The 24,799-nt window shown below is 38.8% G+C and overlaps 2 protein-coding genes across 5 annotated transcripts in view; both read right to left on the reverse strand.

Moving 5' to 3' along the window:
- Positions 1-24,799, reverse strand: part of myocd (myocardin) — a 550,512-nt gene that overhangs the window by 373,238 nt on the left and 152,475 nt on the right. The gene's annotated exons all lie outside the window — the stretch shown is intronic.
- LOC309713313 (shisa family member 6) overlaps positions 1-24,799 on the reverse strand; it is a 76,498-nt gene that overhangs the window by 7,542 nt on the left and 44,157 nt on the right. For 2 of the 4 annotated variants that reach the window (XM_082544859.1, XM_082544861.1), the window contains exons 5-7: positions 16,990-17,028; positions 2,404-2,466; positions 1,267-1,287 (exon numbers count right to left, since the gene is read on the reverse strand). In XM_082544859.1, coding sequence (XP_082400985.1) covers positions 1,267-1,287; positions 2,404-2,466; positions 16,990-17,028 — 123 coding nt within the window. The remainder of the gene's footprint in view (positions 1-1,266; positions 1,288-2,403; positions 2,467-16,989; positions 17,029-24,799) is intronic. The other 2 variants (XM_082544860.1, XM_082544862.1) reach the window with 2 other exon arrangements.

The raw sequence follows: 24,799 nt of genomic DNA on the forward strand, positions 1-24,799 counted from the left end.
ACGGCAGCATGGCTGAGTGACTGCAGGGGGTCCTGGGAGCTGCGGGGGGGGGAGATCGAAGTGAAAAATTTGTGAGTGGGTTGTCTTCCACAGCTGCATTACTAAGTGGGGAATCAACTCAGACTGTGGCATGCTGTTAGCTATCTCATTAGCAGACATACTTTATGTTTAAACACAGTAAAGCCACACAGATGTGGCTCCAAGACTTAAATAGTTAAAAAAAAATCAGCAGAAGATTTTACTTCATAACTTCATAACTATTGTGATATAGTTTTGAAAAACAATAATTATGAGTTGTATCGGTCAAATCTATAGCTATAACTATCTGTAACTTTGATTGTTGTGTTGTTTTTTTCTGGCAAATTAAACCTAAACCCAAAGGCGCTGACTATGTAACATAACCTTTGGTCATAGTAATGACATGAATGACATGACAGTTGATAAGAGCAGCAGTCTTTCAGAATTAAATAACAGTATGGTGTTATGTTCACACAGATGCAGAATTTTAGATGCAGAATTAGTAGGTATCAGTACGTTTACTGACAGTGGCACTAATACTGCTCTGAAAATCAACTCAGGGGATGCAAATGTCCAAGTAGAACATTCTGAACCCTAAACTTAAAGGATACCCTGAGTCACAACGACAAATGCTCATCATTGATGAGAACCACGGGTGACCACGAGAAACTCGTCTCATGGAAGACAGAACATAATTTTGCAACATAAAATAAGCTTAATTGGATACATCAATGAAATGGAAGAAGATAACAACTGATATAAGAGCCTGTCACACAAAGCATTTACATAATTTCGAACAGAATTACACACAAAGTACCAGTCCTCTTACGTGTAACACACATATGTGAGTGTCCCAGTGAAGCTGGGCTCTCAGTAAACTGGCTGCTTGTCAGTAAAAGCCATTCTTATAAAAACCAGCATTCAAAATTGTTGATTTGGTTTTGGTCTTTCTGATGGATTTTTTTGACAGTACGAAAAATACTGCATAAATATAACATAAATAATTTTCTACTGTAACTCATCAGCTTGTGTCCCTGATTCCTGTTGGCCCACATGACCAACAACAAACTGTGCTGTCAAAGCAAAGGTCAAACAGAAACTCTTGCTTGAATCAGGTCTGAAAATACACTGGTTTAAGTTAGAGAAAGGAGGAAACAAAGGTAAGAGTCGTGGTATGTACACAAATGTGTGCTGGAATGCAGTGAATGAATATTCACACTAAATTAAACATATGTATGCATGACTTACCACGTCTCAATGATCGGTGAGCTACCGAAACCCAAATGAAAAACAAATATTTCAGAAACATGTTGATGGTAAGAGAAACAGAACCTATTCCTGAAAGACCTTCTGCATATTCAGCACAGCCAGTACAGAAAATCTCCCCTCAAAATTATTCTAATGAAAACAGCTTTTAAGTCCAGAGGCATGCTATGTACACTTGTGTGTATGATTGTGCATTTTCTGCTCTGATATGGAGCAGTATCTCCTGGTTGTTTCAGTCAAGGGCCGCTGGGGGGGTTGTGGCTGTGGGTTTTTATCTGGAAAATACACTGTGTGCCAAAACTTGAAGGATTTTTGGCAGCTTGTGATCAAAGTGTCTGTGTTAGATGTGTTGAAATGGATTTTTCATGTTTTCCATAGATCTCCAAGGCATTTGTTCCCAGTATGCAGTTTTCTTATCTATGCGTGTGATTCTGTGTGAGTCTGTGGATGTATGTGTGTGGACTACACGGTCAGTTGTGTCCATAAAGAAGGAATGAGTCTGTCTGCAGAATTTAGCTATGGCTCCAAAGTGCCTCAATGATAGCAGGTTTTTAATGTTTGTGGTTGAAACAAACAGTATAAAAATCACACGGTGAGATCAGGGCAATGTAATAAATGCACAAGGCAGGGAATATTCAGCTCAATGCCGCTTTTTCTTTTATCTTTGCTATCTTTCCTCTTTCCTCTCTTACACGACTGCTCAACTGGCAGACTGTGACCACGGGCCGCCTCAGCTCCCTCAAAGGAACAGCTGATTAACTTGAGTAATAAAAGCTGATTCACGGTACTGCTCCTCTCAGGCACCGTGAAGTTATGGTTTTTTAGGACAACAGTGGAGAACATTGTCGTGGGATGGGATGACCTTGACAGAGCATTACGTTGTTTTCACTTTAAAGAAAGAGAGACAGATGGCCGACAACTACTGTCTCTTGTCTCTCAAAGAAAAAAAGTGCCCCCATTTCAAAAATTAAAAATGAAGAAATTGAAAATTAGATCAGTTCAATGAATTTACCCCATTAAACATGTTAAGAGCTGCATTCTAGACTTCCAAACATTTGAAACATTGAACTGACCAGGGAATTTACTTGCATAAGACCCTTTCCCTCTAGTTTTCCTTACCATTCTTAGGTGTGCGTGTGGGGCTACCTAGAGCCACATGGTTATAGTTGGGCTGATGGGTACCTGCAATGACAAAAGCAATGAAAGATCTGTTCAATGTTCACGAGGAATGCTCTGTATGTTCTAAAACACAGACTTCAAGCAGTGTGAGGGTGATAATTAAAGAGATAATTCACTGAAGAAGCTGGAAATGTTGTCTTCTAGTGGCACTTGGAGATATGCTTTTTATATAATTCACAAAATATAGATCTATGTAGAAAACATTGTGCATTTTTAATGGACTTTTATAGTTTAAATAAGACACGATGCCGCAGTTACTTTCCACACTTGCGTGTAAACCTATTCACTGAGTGAAATATCCCTTTAATTTCCTCAAATTAAGAAAAGACATGAGAGACTGTGTGATGAGTAAATCTAAATGGAGTCCCCTGTAAGCTTGACATTAGCCTGCAAAATATGTTTACACCAGACATATTTTGGAAAGTAGGCTAAAACAGACGAAAGGAAAAAAACAGAAATATGGCATACAACATCCTGTCCTGGAAAAGTCAAGAGCAATTACTGTATTTTTTGTAAAGTGTATTATTTAAGAATAAAGACGCGCATTTATGCATTCATCATTACAAAAGATCCATGAACTGCAGTGCTGCAGGTGCATTTGAACACAGGAAACCACCAGTACAACTACAAATGAACAGAGAAAGACATTCTGGTTTAAAATTATATGACCAGTACACAAAAATACACAGTGAACCTACCAAGAGAGGTTTTGCACCAACATTTTTACATAAGCAATGACCAAGCAACTCATTAGAAATGAAAGTTATATTGAACTCACATAAAACATATTTTTTAAAACAGATTTCTTTTAACCTCAGACAAAAGTAGTTAGCAAAAAAACCAAAACAAAGCCAAACCTTCAGAGCAAATTTCAAGGTCTGCAGCCTGTTTACACTGAGCAATTTTTACCTGTTTGTGATGAAGTCTGACTATCATGAGAGAAATTAAGTGAAATCGGTCATTGGTCATCACTTACCAAAACAATTTGTTTTACACTGAAGCCAACCAAGAAATCCCAGAAACTTAGGGGCAGTGTTTGTCAGCTGACTTGAAACCATTGTCATACTTTTATTTACAAAAAATAAAACAACAACAACAAAAAACAGTTGTGGAAAAGAAAACAAAATCCAAACTCAGAAAGAAAAACTATGGAAGAAACACAAAAAATGTTATGACTCATACAAAGAAGGAGCTGATAGTGTTCCCCTGCTTTGGTACATAGTTTTTCATATTTAAATCTAAGACGGTGAAGTTATTGTACATTTTTGTGCCACCAGCTAACTTGCTAACATTGAATGGTATCAGCTTACAGGTCGGCTAGCGACACTGTTATGAACAAATAGTGAAGGATTTAGATTCCTCGGTGATGGGAGCTGTGAAGTGCAGTGACCTTCAGAGATACCACATCAGTAGCGTTCTGAACTGTACTGTCAGCAAAACATTACCAGAGCACACAATTACACAAGGTGACAAATATGTTTCATGTTGTTTGCTTAGCTAATTTAGCTAATTAGGCTAGCATAAGCTTTGCCCTGGTTGCTTCCCAAATCGTGTTCTTGTTAATCTGAATTTTTTAGCATGCATATTATACAGTTGTGTGTTATCTGACACGGTCAAAAATCAAGCCCAGTGTTTGTCCAGACAGGTCATGACTTCAAGCTCAGCCAGAATCCCAGCAGACTAGCTTATGGCTCCAGTCCGTTTTTTTCACTGATGTTCTGTGCTGTAGGTCTTACTGCTGCCATCTCTATCTCTGGCTTTCCACATATGTGCATGGAAAGGCAGTAATTTTTCAGGATGAGTATGCATCAGAGTGATTAATACGTTTCTTATGGATAATGTTTGTACAATATATTTGGGATGTGTTTTTGAACTTGTAGTCTTTGGAATGGACTCTGCAAACTTAACATGCACTGGTCCTCATCTCTGGCCATTATCCCTTTTTTTCTGTCTCTGCAAGGAAGCTCTAATCAGTAGTAACAGTCAAACGTGTTATCATTTGAGTAAGCAGAGCCTTTTTAAATTTCATCTCAGAGGATAAACAACAGTTGGCCCCAATCACCTATCCATCCTGCTGTGCTGGAGTGTTTGTGGGATGACAGGGAATGTGATGCAGTGGTATGGTGCTCGCCTTGGCACCGCACCGTGGAAGTGCTTTAGTTGAAAGATGGGACCTTTACTGAGCCCATTGTACTGAGAAAGTTGATGAATGACAGCTATTCTCAGCAGCGTGGGTTTGTGTGTTTGTATGAGAGGGGAAGGCAGCAATAGATGGAGACCCCAGTGTAGAGTGTTGCCATTGCAACACGTTCATTTGCTGTCTGCTGTTGTGCCTGTTTAAAAATGCATTAGAGCCAACTGCTGAAACATCCATTTACATCTGTCACAGAAGTGAAGAAGGAGAGTGAGGCCCGACGCTCTCACATCATGGGTTTCAATATTTGCTCGAGCTATAGAGATAGATGAGATGTGTCTTCTGTGTGTTCCTCCACTGGCTTTTTCTTTTTTCTTATCAGTGCTTAACAGTGACTCACAGAAAAGATTATTCAAGGGGATAAATTCACAGACTTCAGAAACTGCTTCTTTGGAACATATTAAATGAACAGCTTAGTAATATAAAGCCATGTATAAAAAGCTATGTCTTTTTAGTTACTATATTATCTGTATCTGTCACAACAGATCTTTTGTTTTTACTTGTCCCTGGTAGCACTATCGTTCATTATTAATGATCTATTATATCACAATAATGCTGCTTATTTTACTAATGCATCAAATCAATGTGTTCTTCACTTTTATCTATGGTCTATGATCATGCGGTGGGGTGTATTGCTGGTGGACCAAAGAAGATGTTCAGATTACTGTCATCCTCATTTCTAAAGTCTTCTCCTATCTATGTTAGAATTCAGGAGAAGACCCCTAAAATGAAACCCCTCCTGATCAGGAATACGCCTGCCAAAAAGAGAGATTTCTTCATTTGTTGGTGTGATTAAACAGGTGTACTCACACTAGGCTCATTTGAATCCCAAAGTCCAATTCCTTTGACTAGTGTGTTACTTTGACTAATTGCTGAGCACTGTGTCCGGGCATGCTTAAGTGTAGTGTGACTGTGTCACCACTTACAAATGAAACCACAAAACACATAAACTAGGGAAGCTAATTTTACTGTGAAAAAGCACTTATCAAAAGCTTCTCTGTGCATGAAAGTGAAAGAGAGTGAGAGGATATGACTTGCTGAGACAAACTGAAGTGCGTTCAGGTCATTAAATGACAACAACAAGGCAACTATTTTGTGCGCTGCAGGTGGCACACCAAGAGAGCTTGAACTAGTTTAGCTTACAAAATAATTATTATTATGAAGTATACTACTGAATTATTTCACCTAAAATCAGTGTTTGAGAAACTTGCATCAGATTTATTGTTGATTGATGCAATTGATGTATTGTATTTGCCAATTAGGCAGTGAGACGCTTCTATTATGGTGTCTGGATGAATACCTAGAGAAAATAAAGTATCAATACTACTGATACAAAGGCTTGTTTTGAGTAGTGATGCCAGGAATGACTGGATCACTACAACCAAGACTTTCTGTCTCTGCTAAAGCTCACTGCATCTACTTTAGCTTATTAGTATAAACAATTCATGAAATAAACATTTTTGGTATGTCACTGAATAGTAGAGCGACTTATGAATGAATGTGCATGTGATTATGCTAATCTTATTAAAGGTGACTAGTAAAACAAAATGTGGTTGACAAACTGGTAATTACATAGCCCTTTCACTACTCTACCTGAGCATTCAAAGTAGCGTGCAAGCCACATTCACACACTTTATTCTATGCCTCAAGCACTTCCTCAAAATCACACATGGACACATTGAGGGTTAGACACTTTAGCATGCAGACTGGGGGGAGGCAGGGATTCTGATTAGCAGGCGACCTGCTCTACTTCTAGCCAAGACATCCTGTGTCTGGGAAAACCCTCAGTAATGGTGATAATTTAAGAGAAACAGCCTTTTAATGACACATACAGGGTATATAATAGCAGATTAACTTCTTTTAATTATTAAAAACTGCTAATGACTATGGCCCAGGTATCAGTTGGTGCTGGCGTGGAAAAAACTGCTATGATTTCACTTGATCTTAATTCCTATACTGCAGAGTAGACACAGGATGCCTTATCATAGCGTGCACAGAGTGCATGCATTTAAATCAAACATGGTTAAAACTGGTCCATTTCAATCTAACAAAGAAAGCAACAACCCCGCCCTATCCCCACCCCCAGGAAAAAAACCAAAAACCAACGTATTATGTTAATGAGTCACAAAGTGAATGACTCATCTCTGCAAACAAACTTTTTCTGTAATGAGCTACAGCAGGTGACAAGTAAACATCTGTCCTCTGTGCAGAACATACAATAATTTATTTTCTTCATTCAATTCAATTCAGCTCAGTTCTATTTTATTTATAATGTATTTATATAGCGCCAAATCACAACAATAGTTACCTCAAGGCGCTTTATATTGTAAGGTGAACTCTTGCAGTATGTATGAAGGGAAGTAGAGAAAAATTAATTAGAGTGTAGAATACACACTCTAATATTAGTTACTCCAGTAACACATGAACATCATATAGTTTCAGTTAATTCATATTCATGACTGATTTATATGTTCTGGCTTGTCTTCCACCCTGTGTCTTTTGTCCTGTCTCTCCCCCCCCCCCTCAGCCCCAACTGGTCGCGGCAGATGGCTGCTCCCCATGAACCTGGTTCTGCCGGAGGTTTCTTCCTGTTAAAAGGGAGTTCTTCCTTCCCACTGTCATCAAATGCTAAAAGGGGGTTGTGTGATTGTTGGGGTTTTCTCTATATTAGTGTAGGGTCTTTACCTTACAATATAAAGCACCTTAAGGCATTTGTTGTGATTTGATGCTGTATAAAATGAAACTGAATTCAATTAAATTGAATGTTTTTACTTTTAGAACTGAAATAATATTTTCATTCTTTACTGATAAACACAACACTAACAGTAAGTATTTATTGTATATTTAAAAATCCAAATGGTATTTAAGCCAATTCCACAACATAGATTAGACTTTTTTAAGTCATTATTTTGGACATTATTTTACCAAGCCTGGTAAAAGATATGTTGCAGTTCAACATGTTTTCAGAATAAGGCTGCCATTTCCACAAAATCCTAGAAGATTAAAAAACATCTGATTTGAAGATAAGAAACATGTTTTCAGTTGAAAAGTAGTTAATTGAGGATAATTGTGGAGAGGTCATCACCAACCATGTAAACTGCATGCAGTTCACGTGTTGTTGCGCATGAAATGTGTAGTTTCAGTACACGCTACCCAGCAAGTTTTTAAAAAGTGACAAACTTCAAGAAAAATGGACCGTGCTGATAGGGGAACTCATCATTGAAGGATATTATGTGTCTCTACTGTAAAAATTTGAAAGCAACAGAACCCAGAAACAGAGCATAACTTTGTGAAGTTTTGTCTCAATCTGGTGATTTCCATTCAAAGTCTGGTCTGAGGGGTCCACAGAGAGAGCCAAAGCTGAATGACGGGCTGAGAAGCAGGAGAAGACTAGCTCATTAAGAGCCTGGAGAGCAACGTTCACTGATCCCAAAGTAATCAGGGGACCAATTAACCACATTGAAGACAGAGTCCCAGCACAGTTAGCACCCCCAAACTCTCAGGGCCATGAGTCTGCTTATCAGCTCGGAACACCCAAATGCACCATCATCCTCCTGGGCTCCTGGAGCTGACATGGCAAAAAAAGAAAAAGAAAAAAACTCTCTTGGTACTACTTTAAAGCACCCCAGGAAACCTATTTTTCAGTGGTTAAGTAAGCTTAGTGTGGAGGGTGAGATCTCCTGAATGTTCCGCCATCCTTTACTTATTGCCTTCATCTGCTTTAATTGGCATATTAAAATAGATTCAAAGCCAGTGCTGCTGTCTAATCATACAGTGGGTTGATTATCTGTGATTGACGTACTCTCCAGATTGTTAGGTTAAACAGGATCCCTATCTAAATTGCTAAATGGCCGATTTGCTGTCAGTATGTTGATGACGGAGCTGTGTGTTTGTCAGATGGTGTCAGTCAGATTTAATGGTTAAATCAAGCATATACACCCATAGCTGTGATCAATGGGCTGCAGAGACTAATCTTAAACACCTTTTTTGGATACAGTCACCCTCAAGTCCGCAAGAACATTACTCACATTAAATTTCCCTTTACTGACACGGTAAGTGATCTCTGGAGAATACCTCCTTGGCAAGTTTGCATAATAGCATCCAGATGGCGTGCAAGTGACTCAGTATTCTGACATTTGGCGTGGCATTTTGTTTCACATCACACTTCCAAGCATTGCATCCACATACAACACATAAGGGAGGTAAGAGAAGGCATGCTGAGAAACTCAGAAAATACCTTGAACCCCTTGGCAAGGTTAAATAAGCATTTGTAGTCACATTCTCTGAGGTATCATAGAAACTATCAGAACATTCATTTCTAAGGATTTGTGTTCTGTCCAACTACTGAAAAGCCAGCCACTGAATATCCAGTGAATAGGGATATGTGTATTTGGCCACAATCTCTAGTGAAGCAAATGACAGAGAAGAGAGTGGTGAGTGATGAGAGACTGAAAGGGGAGAAAAATAACAAACATATGACCAAGGTCACCAAGCTCTAGACACCAGCTGCCTAATGTTAGCACCATGCACATACAAAATCATTTTGAGCCACATACAAGCATCATGTACTGTACACAAACATAACAGAGTGACAGTGATATATGAATAAATTAGCAAAGGTTGACTTTTGTATTCCAGATCAGTATTCCCTGGGGATTCACTTTAGAAAGGACAGTTTCACATTTAATAATTAATAAAATACGTTCAGCACAAATACAGTGTGCCCTTCGTGTAGCTAGGGTGAAAGTGAGGCTGAAGACGTACAGTAGCTGAATAGCGGAAGCTCCAAATTTCATGAAAGAGGCTGGATTTCATTTCCAGTCAAAGCTGTAGTTAACCCCAACCCCATATCTGGGTAAGGAAAAACAAATGTTAATAAATGGTGTGAACACAAACATATTTGATGCTTCAGGCATGCCCCGCGTCCAGTTTAAATGAGATGTCGCATTGTTTGTGCTCAAGAGTTGAGAAACGCTAAGCTTTTCAAGTTGCTTACAGTTCTCATATAATCACACTGTGTTTATTGAAATGGTTGAGCGCTGCTGCAGGCTAATGAAATCAAATAATGCTTGAGTAGCTTACTGTTCAAGGTGATTTTTTTTCTATGCTAACATAGATGCTATGCTATGCTAACAGCTAATCAAAAGTTGTGTTAGCTTGCCATGTAATTTGCTATGACGAACATACCCAAACATACCCATTTAGCCTGTTTTTGAAGATTCTCACCCACCCTCTGCTCCAGCTGTGTCCCTGTGTATTTCTAACCCTCTCTTCCTATTTTTCACATTATCCGTTCACCCTCATGTGTCTACCAGTTTTCCTATCTTACATCATTTTTTCGATTTCCTCGCATCTCTGTTGGATTAGTTTTCTCCTCAGCTAGATTTGTACAGCATGTTTTGATTTATCCTCTTTTTTTTTAGTTTGGCAAATAGATTTTTTTGTCATCCTGAGATTTTGTCCAACATTTGGATCCATTTCTCACCATATGTATGTTCAGAAATCAAATCCAGATAAATTACAGTTAATACCCAGTGAAATATTCATTAATCCTACAAGACTTTAACCATAGCTTATGATGCCACGATTCCAAAGTTTTCCAAACCTTAACTCTAATGGAGTTCTGAATTGAGGAATCATTTTGCTCATCCAGTATTCTAGCCTGCCAGTAAGGGCTGTGCATACTGCCTGTCTCATTAGCATGAAACTTGAGCTGTTGCCCTTACAAGAATGCATTATTTAAAATCTGCTGAGGAATGGGAGATTTCATAGTAACACATCAGATGCTCTTCACTACCATTAACCAAATGAGGGAAGAGACTGTATTTTCAAAAAAAAAACAAAATGCTTGCTATCACTCCACTGGTGAACGTGCATCAATCAGCCACAACATTAACACCTGTCTAAGATTGCACAGGTTCCCCTCACTGCATCAAAACATCTCCTATCCACCAAGTCCTGGACAGGTGGGACTCTTCGGTCCTCTTAGTTAGGGTGGGGACTCAGTGGAATAGGTTTGTTCTGGGGCAAACAGCAAATCCTTAGATGGAATGTAGCGCTGGAACTTTTAAGGCATGGTGAACTTTTTTCAGGTAATTTCTAAAGTAATTTTGCTTTGTGGTTGGTTGGCAGTAATGTTTAGATGTGTAGTCCTTGGGAAAGTAGTACACAATGTACAAAAATACTTTGATCCTAGCAGAATGTTGAATTGTAATAAGATCAGTGTTGGGGAGTAACATAATAAGCATGACAATATATTAGGTAATCCAAAGTATTCAGAATATGTTACTCACATTAAGTAAATTAACAGAATACATTACAAACGACATTTTGGGGCATGTATTCTGTAATCTGTAGTGGAATACATTTTAAAAGTAACCTTTCCAACACTGAATGAGATAATCACTGCTGTTTAATTCACCTGTTCGTAGTTTTAATGCTGCAGGTTTGAGAAACTGAGAACTCATCTGCAGCTTTTTGGTGGTGCAATACCTTACAGAAAGCTGGCTTATACAAACGTGTACCATCAAAAGACAACTTTAGCTTGTATAACACAGAGAAGATATTTACTTTTTTTGTTGTGTTCTTCTTACAAAACAAAACATATCCCTTTAGATTGTTTGTATGATTTTTAAGTGTATTTGCTAGTTTGGTGTCAGCATGAGCTGATTATCATAGAAATCCTGGTGGTCAAAGACAGACTTCAAGACACTGGTGTTAAAGCTGCTCATGCACAACTTAATGGAACCCCAAAGGCCTAGTATTTCTGAACAACAAGGAGGAGGAGGGAGGAAAGCAAGCACAGTGAGACAGAAATACAGTGAGCAAAGGATAAAGTGAGACACAAAGTAGATAAGAGAAGGAGAAAGTATGAAAAAGGAGGACGTGCTGGGGTGCTGGGATGAAAAGTAAATGGCCCAGTGACCACAAGGCATCCCTCCACCTCTTCCCTCTGACTCCAAAGCACCCACCCTAGTTCTATTAGAAAGCCATCTTCAGCTTTCTGCTCCACTCTCCTCACGACACCCCTCTTTAAAACCAGCAGCCCTGCCATCCCATTAGCCTTAGCTAGAGCAGCTACCAGCATTATAAAAGGCCCAGAGGAGATGGAGGTGGTGACAGTGGGGTTACACTGTGCATGCGTGTATCTATGCACCAGAATCTGTGCAGAATGAGTGTGACAGATATGCAGTATATGTCCCATTGGCTCAGCTGACAGCCCAGTGGCACCAACATGTCCCTTCCCTTCCTCTCGCAGCAAAGGTAGACGAAAGGAAAGCCGCCATGGGCTTGACATTTACCAACTGACAAAGACTGTTCACATTTAATCGCTAAATGTTAACTGCCATAATAGCCCTACTTCACTCAGTAAGTAAGGGACAAAGCTTCAGGCCCCACCTCCTCTCTGATTTCACTGGAAGAGCAGGAGGCTTAACTCTGACCCAATTGCAATCCTAGTGATAATGCTTATAAGTTATATTTATAGCACTTTTACCCCATCTAATTTTAGCCCTCAGTGCTCATTCTTAACTGAGTGGCTCTTATCTGTCAAACACAATTTTAAGCGACAAAAGGCTTAGACTAAATATTTGACTTTAAGGCCATAACAAAAACAATGAGAACAGAAATTTCAGCAGATAGGAAAAAGACTTTGTACAGCATTACTTTGCAGTATCAGCAAAACACATTTCAAATTAAAGAAAGCGCAGGGAACTTGTTTGCAAATAAAACTCTGTAATAAATACTCAACTATAACATCACATTGACATCATGTTAATTAATATGACGGGGTTTCCTTTGGAGAAAATTATGACCATCCTAAATGTAGCTGTTTTAATTCTCGTGCCTGACAACAGCGTGGTGTTATGTACTGGCAGAAAGAGCGGCGATGATGAACAGTATATGCAAAGGCAATGGAAACAAGACTGAAAATAATGAGCTAACGGCATACGGGTTGATAATTCAGCACCGAAGTTTGCCATTAACAAATCCAACAGCTCTCACACAACCAAGGTTTTCTGAAACCTTGTTGCTGTCTTTTTCATCCACTTGAGACTAAACTCTAGAATTCATATCATAGATATATTTGATATGCTATGGCCTTGCAAAGATATGACAAACATATTCACACACAGTTCTGTAATTTCTCAGTCAAACTTCACTATGTTAGATCTTTATATGAATTTTAATCTTAGACTATGAAAACCTGAGTTAATACAAAATACAGTTTTTAAATGATGATTTCATTTATCAAAGGAAACAACCATCCAGACCCACCCGGCCCTGTGTGGATAAGTATTTTCTAATTGTACCATCATGTAATTCAACAGCATTTCATAAGAAGAACATCATGCCAATAGTCAAACATTGTGGTGGTATTGTGAGGGTCTGTTGGTGCTTCATTGCTTCAGGACCTCGACAACTTGCTGTAATTTAGGGAACCATGAATTCTGCTTTCTACCGGAAAATTCTGAAGGAGAAAGTCGGCTGAGCGCACTTGGGTTATGCAGCAGAACAATGATTTGACAAACACCAGTAAATCCACCTCTGAATGGCTCACTCTTTATTTGACTGTTCACTATGCCACTGTGTTCACCAGCTAGCAGGTGTGGAATATATTGTTAACTTTACTTTGTACATATAGCTACTTTCTGATGACTTTAGACTATGAAAGAATCTTATTCCACAAGTAGGAAAGCAGTAGCCATACAGCCTATATTAGTCAGTCATAAACAACACAGGACACCAATTATATATCCTTCTTAGGGTGTGAGACAAATGATTTTTACATTTAAGTGGGAAACTGGATTCCCGGAATCTCTAAAATCTGTTTTGTTTTTTTTCAATGGCCTGAAATACCAAAGAAAGGATTTGCCACACATTAGTGAAAGGAGAACAGAGGGAGAAGCAGGTAATGACTAAAATAAAGTGCAGCTCTACACAGCTAGTAAAAACGATTGAATTACAGGTCAGTTTCACAAAACAAGTTCTAAACAAAACCATGTAGTAACACACTATCTTTTTCTCATCCGTATGCTGTACTTGTCACTGGCTTTAAAAATCAGATGAAAGGTTTGGATCGTATTTTAAATTATTTATTGATTTTTCACAGCAGCGAGTTCGATTACATACATTAATGAAAATTTTAAAAATTACAGTAACTGGAGCGGTTTCCTGTCTGTATACTTTTAGTATTACAGACACAGTGTATTGCTACATGGCCAAGGTTGCGGACTGATCTCTACCTCATGTCTGTTAATGAGTGTTTTGAATTGTTGGAAGCTAATAGCTGCACAGAAATACTCAGATTTTATTATGCATTCATAGATAAATACATTAACAAAGAGGGTTGCTACTATGTTCTTCCAAGTGCAGTAAAATCCAAATACAACACAGACTGTGTCTATCCACAGCGCCAGTAAGTATCGCTCTTTATCTCATAACTCACAATCACCCCCAAGACACCAAAGGCCAAGCAGTTACTTGACAATTCACTGCCTCTGCTGCTTGACAAATGTGCCATGATAGTCTCAGCAGGGAAGGGGAAGGGCAAGAGGTTGAGATGGACTTCATACCCAGTTCATTTTGAAATGTGATAGACACTGAACCCACTGTGGACTGTGACCCCAAGTGTTAAAAGGCAATAAGGCATCCGTTTTATTGAAGTGGTGTGTCATGATGTTCCTACAAAGCTTGCGTGGTTACACTCGGTTCTCTCGCCACAAAGCCACAGTGGCTCCCTGGGTTTAAAGATAATCTTTCTTGAAAATCAAACAGTGTAACAATATGCCGTTTTCATCGCTTGGCGCACTGTAGGAATAATACCTCAGCAGAAAAGAATCAGTTTCTTCTGCTTCACAGTTGATCGACATACCAACCGACTCCTTTTGCAGGCTGTTGAAAAGCAGACTTCCTTTGGGAGGAGGCGGAGGGCGAAGAAGAGGTAGAGGAGGAAGAGGAGGGTCCGTATATCGTAAGCAAGAATAAGGACAGATTTATCTGATGTCTTCTTAAAATTAAAAAAGTAACATCATCAAAACTGCCTTTATCCATGCCTTCATAGACCAGCCCTCCTCTCCACTGAGACGGACAGAATCGAAGAGCACGTACACCATAGAGGTTAGGACATTCAATTCAGTAAAGAGGACAACACATAGAAAGTGAAACATTTCAAAACATACAGTCCAAAGGGCAGGAATTAGAACACAAGCGTGAAACAAGACCAGTTGGATTTTAATGCACAGCACAATTTTAAAAAAAAAAAGTCATATAATGTGGGCCAGCTTCAACAAACATCAGGAGGTACAGAATATTCTTGTTTACAAAAAGTCTGTCCTAGTTTGGTTAGCTTTTAAAAATATATATTTTTAAATAAGTAGGCTGAAACTTTTTTAGTGCAAATCTCCTCTTAACAGTGTTTTCTTATAGGCAAGCCCACATTACCACACCAGTGACCTAAACAGAACTAGATAGGGGTGTTACGGTACATACATATAGCCTGTTACAGGGCATTGGGTTCAGTTTGCCTTTAAATTAGCGTAAGACTAATTAAGTCTATATTTTAATGCAAAGGAAACTTGTTATCTCAAGTTAGATGGTCCCATCTGCAGAGCTTTAACAGATCGCCACTTTTGTCCAACAACATACTAATGTATGTATTAGCCCCTGGATGTATAAGAGGCACCACCCGGCTATCATTCAAAATGACAAAAACTGGACACAGACTAGTGCACCACATTCACTGAGTCTACCAAATACGTGGAACTAAAGCTTGGATGAAGAAAGGTAGAGCTAGGGTAAAAAAAAAACCACACCGCCCCTTTTCAGTTCTCAGGTTTTACATATCAGGACAACCTAAAACATTATCTGGTCCTACTCATTAATCTGATTAGGTTTATTAGCTTGTTTCCAAACAATCTGTCCACGAATCCAAAGTTCTGTAATGGAGTGATGATGAAATGGACATCCAGGGAAAATGCATCCCAAAATAAAATTGACCAGTTTGCAGAGGAATTACAAAAACTTACATCCTGGATCTATAAACTTCAGTAAGCACGTTAAAGTTCAGGACAATACAATTAGAAAAAAACTGAACAAGTATGACATGTTTTGGAAAGGTTGCCAGTAATTAGCCACTTCTCTTTAAAAGAAACATCATTGCATGACATACCAACTATCTAACACGGTGGCGGATCTTGGGATACAGACTCAGTACTGTGTACCAACTTATTCTGGAGTTAAATGTCTCACAGGTAACATAAGGTAATGAAACAGGACAATGATCCCAAGCATACTGGCAAATCTATTTAAAAAATGGGAAAAAAATAATAATCAAGGCACTGCAATGGCCCAGTCAGTCCAGATCTCAGCTTATTTGAAATGCTGTGGCATGACCTTGACATGAGAGCTGTGTATAAACAAATCTCTGCAAACCTCAATGAAGAGACTGACAAAGCCTTAAAGGAAATGATTAATTTAAGTTATTCCTAATAAAAATGATTCTACAAGCTACTGAATCATTGGGCGCACTTAGTTTTTCCCTCAGTGCTTCTACATTTTGCTTTTATATTTCTTAAATAATGACTTGATATATTTTTTTGTTCATCTCTCATTTTTTGTGATGTCCTGATATGTAAAACCTTGGAATTGAAAAAAAGAGGTATATTTTTCTTTTAACCATGACTTGACAATTCTAATGTGCAATTAACTATTTTAGGATTTTAGACTCCAGTTAGCGGCTGCATGACAACCAAAATGTGTTGGAGGCAACCTTACAGACATGACTGGAGGCATGCTTTAAGGAAAAACCACCAGTGATCACAGCTGATTCAAAAGTGCCAGTTATTTGGTTGTTTCGTATTATAGCTTTGGACAAAACCAGGTTGGCTATTTCCTCATAAATCTGTTTTTTCTGCTGCTTCAGGCTTGGAAAAATATTCTTTGCAGAAGGGTGACATAGCATGTTTGTCTTTATTATGCACAACTTCAACTTGTTTTAACATTGCATAGACTTTTAACCATACTAATTATTTTTGTGTACCGTTTCACCCCTAAAAATAGCACACAAATGAACCAGACTACACATGTGCACTTGTCACATAGACAGAAAAGCTAAATGTCAAGTAGGAGGTTATATACTGAGTATACAAATAGAGATCAATGGGAAGGCACTTCACTACAATTAACACTGCAGGTATAAGCTGCCTCCAAACACGCAGGAAGTTGATATTATCTTATATTATCTGTATAAATCTTTAACAGGTTCATAAAGCAAATGTAAAATAAGTGGCTAGAGGCAGCTTTAACCTTTAACAAAGAATAGCCATCCCTACCATGGTGACTCTGGGAGCGGACCGGCCAATGTTTTTCTCCTAGAAAACAGAACCAAGTGATTAGATTCTGCCACTTGGATGGTTATAGAACATGATCACACTGAATAACTGGCAGTTATTGTTTTTGCATGTGGTTAAATTTACAATAGTCTTGTTCAGAGGTGAAAACAACCATTTTGCTGTTATTCTACATGCCAAAATTCAGCCTCACTGAAGCGTAGTAGCTTCACTCATGACAAACATGTCTTTTATAGTGGTTACAGGCAAAATGTTACCAAAAGTGAGGTCATTTTTTGTGCACCGATACTGATTGTTTATTAAAGGTTAATATTTTTCTTCCCATCTGCTAGTGTCTGATTCTACCTGACACCATGACACAAAGCATCAAGTCACCTCTCTCCCCACTCCAAAATTCAGACACACATTGCATTCCTCTTAATATAGGGGAGAGACAGAGAGGGTTTCAAGATGAAGAGAGAATTGGGGTAAAAGGGGAGACAAAGAGGCTAATGAGTAGAAAGGAAGAGATGCAAAAGTCACTGTTGTTCCGCACACCCTAACACCGCAGGGCTCCAGCCATGCAGCACTTTGATCCATCATCATCGATTTAACATCAGCTTCTCATCGTGGTTGCCTCCCACACAACAACACGCAGCTACAAGGATATTTTCCCCAGCTCTGTGTCTACATGGTGTGCATGCCAGTTCTGACCTTAAACCCAACGACTCTATAATACATTCATGACAAAAGGTGGGGGTGTTATTTTACTGCGGATATACTGATGAGCATGAATTGCAGATTTAAGTGTAGTTATACATATACATTAAGTGGTTTATGTGAAATCCCCTGTGAGAGAAATCTGCAAACACTACACCTCAGTAATGAAATGCTAAAGTACACATACCCAACAGAGTGAAGACACATGGACACACTAGTGTGCTCACTGTAGTGTATAGCTTACTGGGTCTTTCCTGTCTCCCTTTTATATTGTAAAGAACCACCCATAGCAGAGAAATCAGATCATTTTATCTGACGCTTTATATAGTAAAACTACATAAAATATGATTTAGAACTAAGCTAGTAATAGGTATTTTAACTGTGGACACACTATTGCTCCAAAAACAAGCTCCTGTAACAACATAGTGAGAGCAACAAAGCTCATGGTTACCAGCGGCTGCCAAAATGCGATCTGGCTACACCATTAAATATGTTATATTCAATTTAATGGTGGGAGTGAAAGAAAAAAAAGCATAATGTATGCCAAAGCTTTCCTTTTTTATTTCAATTTTCAAAGTGAAGAACTGCATGCAGCTGCAGGCGGTGGACCGAAAAACTGTGTGTTTGCTCAGCTACGAATAAACAGACGTACAGACAGCGGTTTAGTGTGTCATTTTAATAGTTAATTAATTATTTGTTACTATCATAGTAGTAGTAAATTCATATATTGATTGTATCATTTTATTGATTTTGAGCTGATTCTATATCTAAACAAAGTGCTTTAACTTTTTTGACTTATTAAGCTGAAATAGAAACAACATACAGCAGCTTGGAATTGCCTGCAGCTGAAAAAATAATGAGCTCATATCTTCCAAAAATACGAGGAAAAAACTAACTAATTAGAGCAAACATCTGTCATAAATATTTGGTGGAGAGGTAGGGCAATACACTAACAAATATTAAGACGGGTTGTATTGAAAGAAAAGCTGAGTCATGTATCTTTTTCATTTGAATCTTTTGACATATATATTTGAATGTGCTCATTATGATATCAGTAGCTGAGCTGCTGTAGAGTGTTATTGATGAGTAGTTCATGATAACCTCTTCATCAGATTAGCTATGGTCACTTTGACCTCACGAGGTTGTGACCTTACAGGAGCAGTAAGACCACTGAAATCAAACCCTTGCTGTACCCTCTCAAGCAGTATGGGTGAAGACTCTTACAAGATGACCTTGAGTTTTATTCACATCAATAAATAATAAATGACTTGATAAATCTATAAGACATGTGATGCAAGGCTGATGTATTGATGGTTGCAGAGTGTTTCCCCCAGAGAACACGCTCAATGCACCTGATTGATGCCCTATGCTTGGTGAGGGGGATAATGAGGAGGATGTGGATGTATTCCTGCAGCATGGGAGCGTTGGGGACCTGCAGTGAAATCTATGCTCAGTTTAAAGCCTAGTAAAATGTGTAGCTTCCATAAACCTTCAGCTTTAGTAGCCACAGAATATATTTTCTTTTCTTTATTGGAGGTAATGCAGGCAATTCATCTCTTTGTGACCCTGCTGTAAGAGCTGCAAAAGACCAGCCCTATTTGTGGTTTCTCATGCCAGCCTGAGGGTTGATGCACATTTTTTAGAAGCAAATTGTGACAAGAAACCTTGATACCTGAGCATTAGTTACTGTTCTCCTGAGTCAGCATTATGCAGTGTATTTTATGATGTGTGCAGTGTTTTAGTCAACAGAAACTCATATTGTTGAAGACTGCTACAGGAAGATTCAGCAGTTCCCTTCAGCGTTGCACAAGCAAACAACTGTCTCATTTCACAGTGTTGCCATGTAAAGCAGTCAGTTATTTTGCATTTTCTTAAATACCGAGAAACCAGATAAATTAAAGGTTTCAAACAGTCCGTTAAGAAATTAGATAAATCAAAAGCTGGGTTACAAATATAAAAGCTCAACAGTATACGACATTAGATGTGCTCCTTACATGGAATAAGATGGTTACACATACATACATTTATTGATGCTGGCTGTGGAAGCTGTAGAGAGAAGTGGGTGCACAGGGGAGACCTCCTTTCCTAGGAAAATCTCCTTGCCAGCACACCCACCATCAGAAGTGAACAATGTTTGCTCAAATTTTCAGCCCAAGATTGTTCTACAGGGCCGCAGCTGCATTTCCAGCCACCTATGCCCCTGTAGGCCCTGACATATCAGCAGGACTACCTGAAATCAATGATGTGGAGTCGGCCTGCTCAAATGTCAGCCCCAAACGTGGCACGTGTTCATAATAAACACAGACCCAAGGTGAGGGAAAAAGTATGAGCCAATAAAATGGGCAAAACTTAGCCCCCTGATATTTACTGAGAAGTTCATAATTCACAAATCTGTTTCCATCCAGCAATCAATGCTGTAAACATCACTGATAGTAATGAGCATTAACGAGCAACATGATGGGAATACTGACTTCAGGGGCTGCTGCCATACTGTGATGCATGTTGCAATAAAACTAAATGTTTTTTTATGACTACAAATTCCTCGCGTACTCTTGTATTTCATATTGACGCAAAAAGTAGCATATGTTGGCCTAAAATCACATTAGCCATGTTTGCTGATAGTGGAGATGCAGCCTGGGAGCTGAACACACAGTCAAACAAAATGATTATTAATTCATCACAACAAATGGATCATTGTAATGAGCTAACTCGAAACCTTCAGCGTAACATGCAGAGCAGCTGTTGGGATGCCTCACTGGTTTACTGAGATGGAAGGAGCCTCCAATCACTTCAAGATCATTTAAAGCAAGCTACATATTTCCATAGTTCAGTCATAGGACTTGTCTTTAAAATGAATTACTTAATACAGCAGAAGAATGCAGTTAGAATTTGGGGCATATGATACCCTGTAAATAGAAATTCTTGTAGGGTCACATGATTAGCGGTCATGTGACTGCAAACTCTGCAATGCAGCATGGTCCATATACAGCTTGGTATTTGTTTTGGTTAAAAATCAAGTGTGTCTATCTTTGGTCTGTAAATAAAATGGTTTAATTTCAAAAATGTGCATTTTGTTTCTTCCCCACTTCCCCTGTTGTTGATTTCTTTCAATCAGCACCTCACTGAGTGATGCGCGCTCAGTTTGTTGCTTCGCTAATCTCAGCACATTAGCATGTTAACAAATCAAATTCCCTGAAGGAGTGAATCTCTGTACCTGTGGCAAAACACTGGGTGTAATATTATGTAGCGTACTGAATGTGTGATTTGTTTCACACCCCCAGACCCACACCCAATATACATCCACACACACACACACCGCCGCTCCCCTGCTGGATTGCTATCAGTCCCTGAGAAAGCTGCTTACATAACTACACTTAGCATCATCCCACGTCAGCCTCCATATCAGATGATAGCATCTTAAATGGCTATTTGACAATGTTGCATCTCAGTAGCAGTTTATGAAGACATGGCCACATATGAGTGTTTGTGTAAGGACAAGGGCGTGTAAGTGGTATAAAATAAGATGGTGTGTAATGAAAAGAAATAAACAGGGAGATTACTGAGATTGTTACACGGAGAAGGCTGAAGCCATTCGGCCAACTACAGTCCCGATTCATTTGTGTAGCAGCAGCTCATGCAGTTATTTAAGCCGTATTCATAGAGACTTGAAAATAACAATGTTAAATATTCATGCTTAACTGGTTCAGGGGTTGGGATTGTAAAGCATGAAAGCTGATCGTGACATGATTAACAAAAGCAGAGTACAAAGTTGTCAAGAGTTTACCCGTCTTCATGCAGGGGAAGAAAAAAAATCTTCATTAACTCTTCATCTCATACAGCTATCCCCCAAGCTCAGAAAGAGTGGGGTGAGCAAGCAAGGGAAAGATTAAGAGAGGGAGAGTGAGAGTAGAGATTCGATAAAGAAGAGTCTTATTTCAGTGCTTCACACAGTGCTGGATGATCAAAGTAGAAAATGCTGTTTTAATTCCAAGGATCATATCTCATCTCCTGTCCACAAGCTCATTTTGGAGAACTATGCTGTAGGACAGAGGGAAAGAGAAGTAGCAGAAGCACAGGAGGCATCCAGCCAGATTACTACAGTATACTTTTTAGCACTGCTATATAACTAAAATTGCTTGACCTGTGACGGATGGTTTAAATAGTACTGTGTTTCCCAGCATTGTCTTTCTATAAATTCTTCACCTACTTGATCCACATGAGACATCTTCTGTGTTTAACATTGATAGATAGATATTTTTTAAAGAATGGCATTGAAGGTATTTAATGAACTGACAATCAGCAGGGAAACTAAGCATATAAGCAGCACTCTGACTTCAGATATCCTCAAGACCAAACCTCATTAAAGTTGCCATAGTCTTGGCTGGCTTAAACTAAATGGCCTACTTGCATGCACACCTCCAGTACACTCCTATCTAAATACACAATTTAAATTCAATTCAGTTTTTATCAGGCCAAATGCCAACAACAATCACCTCAAGGCATTCATATTGTAGGTAAAGACCCTACAATACAACAATGTCAAATCTTAAAATCGTGAAAAACCACATCCACTAAAAATGGATGAATAAAGAAGTTTTTTAGCTTCTGGGCTTTCTTCCACATCATGATTCTACTGCTCATTAATGTCATTACTTCATTGCTTAATCCTAAAATTCATTTGAGTTTACGTTTAATAATAATTAGTGTGTGATTTCTTATGTTATTAAGAAAAAAAGTGATTACAGTGATCTCTCAGGGATCTTTGGCCACTAAATAGTAATAAGTTAAGGTAAGAAATTCCAGCAAGGTGTTCAGAAATGTTACATTCAGAAATTGGTTGAACGTGGGTGAAAAAATAACTGGTCTACATAACTGCACATGTGCACATATGCAAGTCAAGAATATAATGTTTCCAAAATAGCTGTCAAACAATACAGACGTGTTAAAACCAAGTCTGGGTTTGAGAAGTGAACTCAGTGTGGAAATACCTTCTTTCTAATGATCAGCATGAGAGAACTCTTCTGGTTACAATACAATTTCCTTCTCCATAGAAATTGTGGGCTTGTTTCAAGTCATAATGAATACATACATATTTATATATGATTCGATAAAAGTTGTCTTATGAGTGAAAACATTCAGATGCTGTGTCTAATCACTCTGTTCTTCCATTGCTGGAAAAAAGCAGTAAGAACTGGTATACAAATATATCTACGCTTACAATGGCTAATGCCAAATGTCTCTGAGTATACAAGTAGAACTGAGTGCAATGGATTAGTTTAGGTAGTATTTAATGCCCTCTTTTAACTGGTGCTCCAGCTTTAGCAGTTGATGCTTTCTTTACATCAAAATAAAAAAAATTACAATAAAATTCAAAGCCTGATGTCAGGCTCCACAGCAGTCACCTGTACTGAAGTGCGACCACTGTGAAAAACCCTTCCCACTTATAGCAGCGCTTGAATTTCTAGACAGCGAGCAGACACCTGCACACACTGTGCACCCTGTCCATACTTCTCCAGTTCCCCATTCAACAGCACAATCAGCCTCAGCAGGGTCTCCGGTCTCCAGTCAATACAGACAGTTAATTCTAAACTCATTAACAATGGAGCCATAACAATGGTGCACACAAAAGCAGAAGGTGTGGGTGGATCGTCTTTACACAAGAGGAAAAAAAGAAAAAGCTGGGTTTTTCATAATCAACTGTCAGTCATTTGCTAAGATAAAGGCTTCTTTAAGACTGCATAAGGGACGGAAGCCTACTGTTGCAATTCAATTACCATTTTGCTGGAGTTTTATAAAAGAAACATAAGGATGCGGTATCATGGCTATGACGGGTTTACTTCATGAATAGAAATGTGTTTCTGCAGAAGAAAAGAGGAGAGACTAGAATTAAAGCTTTGACACATTCATTGAAAGTTGTGCTTTTTCCATCTCCTTTGGCCTCCTGGTTGAATGAGGAATGAAATATCAAAAAAAAGATTTGTATGCGTATTAATGAGCCTTCTCTGTATGAGTGGAGACCTTCAGAGCCCCGTTGCTTGGCTTTTGATCATTTCTGACCATTTATCAATCATTTTTCACCATTTGCGCCATTAAAATTTCAGAGGCTCATCACATTCCTGGATGTGACAGAAAATGTGTCCTGCTTCAAAATCAGCCTGAAGCACAAAAGCAGACAGCACTTGACATGGTTTGCACAATTGGCTCCAGGCAAAGGGTGTGAGTGAGACAAATTTGAATATTGATTAAGGCTCTTTAATCCACCTAGGGACCTATTGGTATGTCAATCATTCTCCCAAATCTAGTAAAGCGTAGCAGTCTCAAGAGCAAAACAGTGGCCCAAGGACTCTGTTCTTTTCTGTTGTGTTTTAATTGCTGTTGGCACTGCATGCCGTGACTCATGGTAATGATTTAATGAAGTCATTGAGATTTAGTGAGCAGCCACAGGCTACAGAGCTCCAGCTGAGAATAGTGCACCGTTCAGCATGGCTTTATTAACATGTAAGAAAGATGCCACTGGTCACATCAGTTGTACCGATCACAGCAATTGTGATTCATTTGGTGGCGAGCGAGGAAAAGCTACACAAAAGGTTTTTATAGGACAGTATTTAGGATTCTTAGTATTTCATGTTTCTCACTGGGAAGTAAAACCTTGTCTCTTTTGCAGATTTTTGTTTTCAGTTCACACACAGTCTGCACCGCCTATAGAAAGTACGCATTCCCATCTATACTAGATGTGGCTTTTTGCTTTTTGACTCTCCCTAGGGTACTCAAAGCGCTCTATACAACATTCAACTGATCACTTTTCTTCTAATTTTTTTTTTATAGCTTCCTAATTCATGCTTCAATGGACGCATCAGAGAGCAACTTGGGGTTTGTATCTTGCCCAAGGATACTTGCCATGCAAACTGGTGGAGCCAGGGCTTGAACCACTAACGTTCCAATCAGTAGATCACCTGCTCTACCTCCTGAGCTACAGCCACCCCACCCCCTTTTTATCCACACTAGTGTAGTGATGGCATAATGAACCTTTCTGCTGGTTGCATAGGATACATTTGAGCATGTAGTAATTCTCTGATTAACTAATTTGCGCCAC

This window comes from Aulonocara stuartgranti (assembly GCF_965226115.1).
Source record: "Aulonocara stuartgranti genome assembly, chromosome: 8".
Lineage (NCBI taxonomy): Eukaryota > Metazoa > Chordata > Actinopteri > Cichliformes > Cichlidae > Aulonocara > Aulonocara stuartgranti.